This window comes from Gossypium arboreum, chromosome 10 (assembly GCF_025698485.1).
Source record: "Gossypium arboreum isolate Shixiya-1 chromosome 10, ASM2569848v2, whole genome shotgun sequence".
NCBI lineage: Eukaryota > Viridiplantae > Streptophyta > Magnoliopsida > Malvales > Malvaceae > Gossypium > Gossypium arboreum.
Window position 1 is genome coordinate 61323010 of NC_069079.1, and position 6267 is coordinate 61329276.

The following is a 6267-nucleotide window of genomic DNA, read 5'->3' on the forward strand; positions in this document are numbered from 1 at the left end:
GTTGAACTGATTTTAAAGATGTAATCTTGGTAGTAGGCAAATGCTTAGAAGTTGAGGCACTGCCTCTTCTAGAAATTTCTTCTTTCCGTAGGGTCTTGCGAGAACCTTTCGCCTTGATTTGCTTCTCCACATGGATTGCTAGCTTGCAAACATCATCAAAATTCCAATAAGGTTGTGATTGGACAACATCACTGACCTCTTGACAAAAATCACCAAGATACCGAGCAATCATTTGCTTTTCAATCTCCACATTTCATCATGAGATGCTCAAATTCAATAGTGTATTGCTTTACCAACAATTCATGTTGTTTGGAACTAAGAAATTGCTAGAAAGAATCTTGCCTATAATTTGTAAGAAACTTTCTTTTAAGTTTTCTTTTTCTTTTTCAATTTTCTCATGAGGTTTTATTAAATTTTCCTCCAAATGAATGCATACTTTTTCAACTTGATGGTTACCAAGTTGACTTGACATCGTCATTCTACATATTTTAGAACGAAATGGTTCTTGCTATTCAAAATTAACCGATACCCTATTACCACTAGACATATTCATGGGCCAAGCTACTTGTCCAAACCCGAAGGCCTGTCCGAAATTTAGGAAGGTTTGAGCAAAAAAATTAAGCTCGAAAAATGGGCTTGGACAAAAAAAATTAGGCCCATTTTGAAATATGGGCTAGGCTTGAGCTTAAACATTTAAAGCCCCAATCCGACCCGAGCCAAGCCATTTTAAGTTTATAATACTTTATATCATGTTATTTTTATATATTAGAACACATTAAAAAATAAACCTACACTAAATATATAATACTACTCTAATGTAAACGTTAAAATAATGTTAAGATGACCATAAAAATTTCAATAAATAAAAATGTATAAAATTATTAAATATTAAAATAAAATAAAATATATATTTATTTTAAAAATTAAATAATAATATTGGTAGGCTTAAAATGAGCTTAAGTTAACCTTTTACAAATATAAGTGTATTTAGATAAAATTTTAAACTCAAATTTTAAACCCAAATATTAATATTATGTTTAAACCCAAACCTCACCCGACCCGACGATGAGCACCTCTAATCACCACATATTCCCGTTAATTATTCAAAGCACTTCAAATAACAACCGTGCTAGCAAAAGTGTGGGGACTTTAGCATGCAATAAGCCACAAGTCTGCTAAAGTAAATATCCAGAAAAGTCAAATAGATCCATGTTTGTTGTTGGGGCATTATTTTGGGAGCTATTAGCCCATTAAGAAATTTTTTGTTGAAAGAAGAGCCCATTAAGATCTTTTCCTAGAACCGGGCATCTTCCTATATAACATATCCAAGGTTTCAGCCTCACACATTTTGAGATGTCTGAGGGCAATTTTTCAAAAGTTTTCAGTCTCCTCGCGAATTCTCATCAATTTTTTTTCTCTGTAGAAAGTGAAAAGGAGAATGTCTTCTTTAGGCACTTCAAAGGGTGTTCTTGAAATCGCCAAATTCGGTCTCTATGTTACGATCCCTATCGTTCTTATGTACACTTTCGCCAACAACACCAAGAATCTCCAGAAATTAATGGGAAATGTATACTCTCTTTTATCTCTTCTTCTCTTTGTGTTGTATCTTTTTTCTTTTCATATTTTTAGTTGGTCGGATTTGTCTGATTCGTTGAACTCTGTGACAGATTGAGAGTTTTTTTATATCTGGATTAGGCTTGAAATTGGAACAAAGTCTAATACTCATTCGAACTTTTTTGAAATTTGGGCCTCTTTATAACTGAACATTCTGGATTGTGGCAATAGGTATTTGTAAGAAAGCAGTGTTTCGGTAACTTGGTTTGTTGGTTCAAAAAGTAAATGGAAGAATGCAATTAGATCTTCTGTATCTATGATCATGTATTTTCTGCAATATAATCATGTTTAACACACTTATTGAAAATTGATATGCTAAAAGTTTGTATTATATAGATTTCGAGATATTCGTTTTCATGTTACTTTTTATATTGTGTCATGTTTTTATGCTGCTGTGGTTTTGTTATTTTTTCTGTGATATGCTCATGCTAATCAACTTAAAAAATATATATGCAGGGATCCTATTATCCCTGTTCTTGTTAAATTATAAAAAGAATCTCTTCGTAATTTGATAACCGGTTAGGTAACTTGTTATGGTCTGGCAATAAATGGGAATTCTGTATTTCAACATCGCCTGTAGATTGGAATGTTGAGACCTGTGATTTTCTAGTATCGGTTTATTCTAGGATTTTTTTTTCTTACATGAATCATATTGATGCTCTATAAAGGTTAGTTATGTTATATATCTGCCTATTTGCAGATTTTAGTTAGGGTAAACTACATCTCACTAAATTATGCTAAATTTTCATTTTGGTCATTTAACTAAAAAAAGTTACAATTTAGTTATTGAATTATTTAAAAATTTTCATTTAAGTCACTGAACTATTCAAAAGTTTTTATTTAAGTAGTTGAACTATTATCTTTTCTTTTTTAAAAGTTCTATAAGTGAGCTCCAAGTGACAATTCGACAATCTGTACAGTATATCAGTACCCATCGACAAGTAGGATAACATACCTTAGATCCAATTTAATTTGATGGTCAGTGTAGAAAAAAAAGTTATTTGATTTTTGGTTTATAGATCCGTGACGTCTAAAGCAGTTTAATGACTAAATTGTAACTTTTTTTTAGTTAAGTGATCAAAATGAAAACTTCCTCATAATTTAGTGACTGATGGTGTAGTTTAGCCTTTTAGTTATTCAATTACCGTCCATTCTCTTGTTAAGGATTTCAAGTCTACCTGTTTTCCTTGGTACGAAATGATTTCTTATTCGAGCCTAAATGACTTCTGTTTTCCTTTGATGTGAAGCGTTCGTATATAGTGTATCCTCCAGAGGGACCACGACCTCCATCACCGGAGGAATTAAGGGAGATGGCTCGGGAGCTAGCTAGGAAGAGAAACAACCATTGATGATCTTTAGTGGTGTAAGTGATCTATGTAGCTTTGACAATTATTCCTGTTACTGTTCCAGCAAACCAGCCTTTGTGATATGCTATAATAACTATTGTGGTCTTTTCATCAGGAAAAGATAGTCTGGTTTGTTTAACATTAATGATCATAATTTTATAACTAAGTTTGTTCTTTTGCTTGCTTAGCATGGAATCCACACTGATTTACTAATAAAGTGCTAATTAAGATTGTGCCTATGTTACTCGAACTCGGATATGTTGGCTTTGGATGATATAGTTACCTTATTTAAGAGACTCATGGAATTAAGTCATCCCTTGAAGGTAAAAGTATCAAGGAGGCTCCTGTTACTAGGAGTTAGATTGTATTTTGTTTTTTCTAATAAAAAAATAGGTAAACTAATTCATGTATATTAGATTAAAAAGCAAATTAATCATTTCTGTCAAAATTTTATTTATTTGACTGTTAAAAACTGGCATGGTTGACGAAATAATTAGATTGATATGTGACGTGCCACATGCGTCTCATGCTGAATTGGGATAAATTTTTAACAATAAAAATTGATGAAATTTTTAACAGAATGATCAATGTGCTCTTTGATCTAACATATATGGATTAATTTGCTCATTTTTCAAGTAGTGGAGGGAAAAATGCAATCTAACTCCCAGTACAAGTGCCTTCTTAGTACTTTTACCTTTCGTGAACTAAAACACAGAATATAAACATGGGGTTCCTTTGTATAAAAACCTGGCAGTGTGTGTTTGAGTTGTTCATGGTACATTCACATAGAAGGGGCAATTATAGTGAAGTCTTGTTAATGCAGTTTGCTATGCCACAAAGGCCTTCCTTTGCATCCTAATTTCTTCACCCCAGCTACTGCCCCAAGAGTTGTTCACCAACCAATACTTAGTCCCATCATCATCCACTCCATATTCAACCGCCGTGACTGCGTGGTCCAGTTCAGTGCCACTGGTTCCTGTAAATACACCAGCTGAGTAGAACTGGAAAGGTGATTTGCGGACCTTGTAGTTAGTCATATTATTAATTGCAACTGGAAATTGGGAGGAGTCTGATTTTGTGTTCAAAAGCCATCTTTCGCATTTCATGAGTCAAACAAACAGAAGTACCAATGTTGTCTAAACCGAATCAAACCTGCTATACCAATCAGATTAGAAACCGGCCAGAGTATTGGTCAGATTAGAAACCGGCCAGAGTATTGGTCCGGTGAGAGGTGAAAAATCCATTGACCGGTAAATTGGTCAGATTAATTGAATTGGTTTTTATGTTTTTATATTTTTTGAATTTTTAATAAATTATTTATTTTGAATTGATCGAACCAGAACAGATGATCTAACCAATTTGATTTTGAAAACATTGAAAATTACTCTCATGTCGTTTCCTTCCGAATGAATATTTTTCCCAATTTAACCCTTCTATATAATCAACACTACAGCCGATTATGGTTTTAGAGGTATAGATTTAAAAAATATAAAAAATTTTAGTGCAAAAATAGCTCATTATTTATTTGTATACTAGCATTTGCTCTGTGCAATACACGGGTTTTAATTGCTATAAAATATTTGATTTATTTATTTGTATAATTTTATTCAAAATTTATTAGCCAAATATTGAAAAAAGTATAATTAAATCAAACAAAAATATGGAAAATAAGTAACATTAAAATAATTAAATATCTAATTGGAATAGATTATCAAATAGAAATCGACTTAAAACAGATCAAATATAATTTCAAAAATGCATACAATTAGAAAATTTTGGTCAATCACAACATCGGCTCGGTGACAAATTGGCTCGGTGACAAATTGGCTCGGGTTTCAAGTTAATTAGTATAAGATTTAAGGTTTGATCCTTGGTGTTTCTAAACTCTTTCCCCCTTCTCTTATTGTAATGTACTTATTTATTTGTATAACAAAAATTTCAATTTATTGTATGATAAACAATCATATATGTATATGTATTAAGAGAAAATTATTTGGTGCACTAGTGATAGAGTTAAAAATTTTCACAAGCAAAGGGTGAAATATTGCCATATGCCACTCCATTTACAATGGACAGGATAATAACTAATATATTAATAATATTAATTTTTAGGGTAAACTAGATCAAATGTCATTAAACTATTAGTATGTTTGCATATTGGTCACTCAACTTCAAAAAATTATAAAATGGTCATTAAACTATTCAAAAGTTTTCCTTTAAGTCACAGGTTCATTGAAATTGTTGTTGTATGACATTCTTTGTTCACACTGCTTGCATCAATAAGAAGCTTTTGTTCCCCTTCTCTTCTACAATTTAGTTTTTTTTTTCATGAAATAACTTTGAATGTTAAAAATTTGAGAACCAAAATCCAAATAACTTTTTTCTTTGATCTTCGACATTGACCATGATCTTGACTTAGACTATCATCGACATGCAAAACGAGGAATACCACCTTTTTTTCCTTTATACACCTATAAACACAAGGTTCATCAGCATTTTGCTCAAACTCAAAAGTCTTGATCGTTTGATAAAGTCTTTTGTTCCATGAGCGAGTCAACTGCTTAAGTCTATAAATGGATCTTAGTAGTTTACAAACTTTCTGCTCCTTTCCTTTGACAACATTGCCAATAGGTTGAGTCATGTAAATGGTCTCATCAAGATAGTCATTCAATAATGCTGTCTTCACATCTATTTTTTAGATCTCGTAATTGAGAGTAGCAACAATATATAAGAGTATGCGGATAGAGTTGAGCATAGCTACTAGAGAGAAGGCCTCATCGTAATCAATGCCTTTTTTCTATGTGTAACCTTTCGCTACAAGTCTAGCTTTATGTGTTTCCACTTTCTCTTTTGCATTTATCTTTTTCTTGTAAATCCACTTGCGTCCTATGAGTTTAATCCCAATTGGTAAGTCTAAAAGTTCCTACATCGTATTGGATTCTATAGAATCCATCGCAACATCCATGGCTTGTTTCCAGAGCTTCGAATCAACATCCTGCATAGCCTCCTCGTAAGTTAGTGGATCATTATCCTCATGATTGGCTTCCGTATTATAAATACTACCATCATAGATGGAGAAGTCTGGTTTCTTAAAAACTCTCTCACTTCGATGGATTCCCCTATGCTGTTGATTGTTTGCATGTCTTTCTACAACTCTCTTAAGAATTAAACTTGGTGATTGTTCTACAACTCCCAAAATTTTCTCGAGTAGCACTTTACTTTGAGGCTTAAAGTTATCCATTTAGCTTTCCTCAAGTAAAGTAGCATGAGTAGAAATTTTAATTGTATTATCTTTTGGATTGTAGAA

The 6267-nt window shown here is 32.3% G+C and overlaps 1 protein-coding gene across 1 annotated transcript; it reads left to right on the forward strand.

The window, feature by feature from the left end:
- The first annotated feature begins 1316 nt into the window (after nt 1-1316).
- On the forward strand, nt 1317-3177 carry LOC108481476 (uncharacterized). The gene is made up of 2 exons (XM_017784605.2): nt 1317-1567; nt 2862-3177. Exons 1-2 carry the CDS (start codon nt 1439-1441, stop codon nt 2961-2963), a joined length of 231 nt encoding a protein of 76 aa, XP_017640094.1. The 5' UTR covers nt 1317-1438; the 3' UTR covers nt 2964-3177.
- Nucleotides 3178-6267: the final 3090 nt, after the last annotated feature.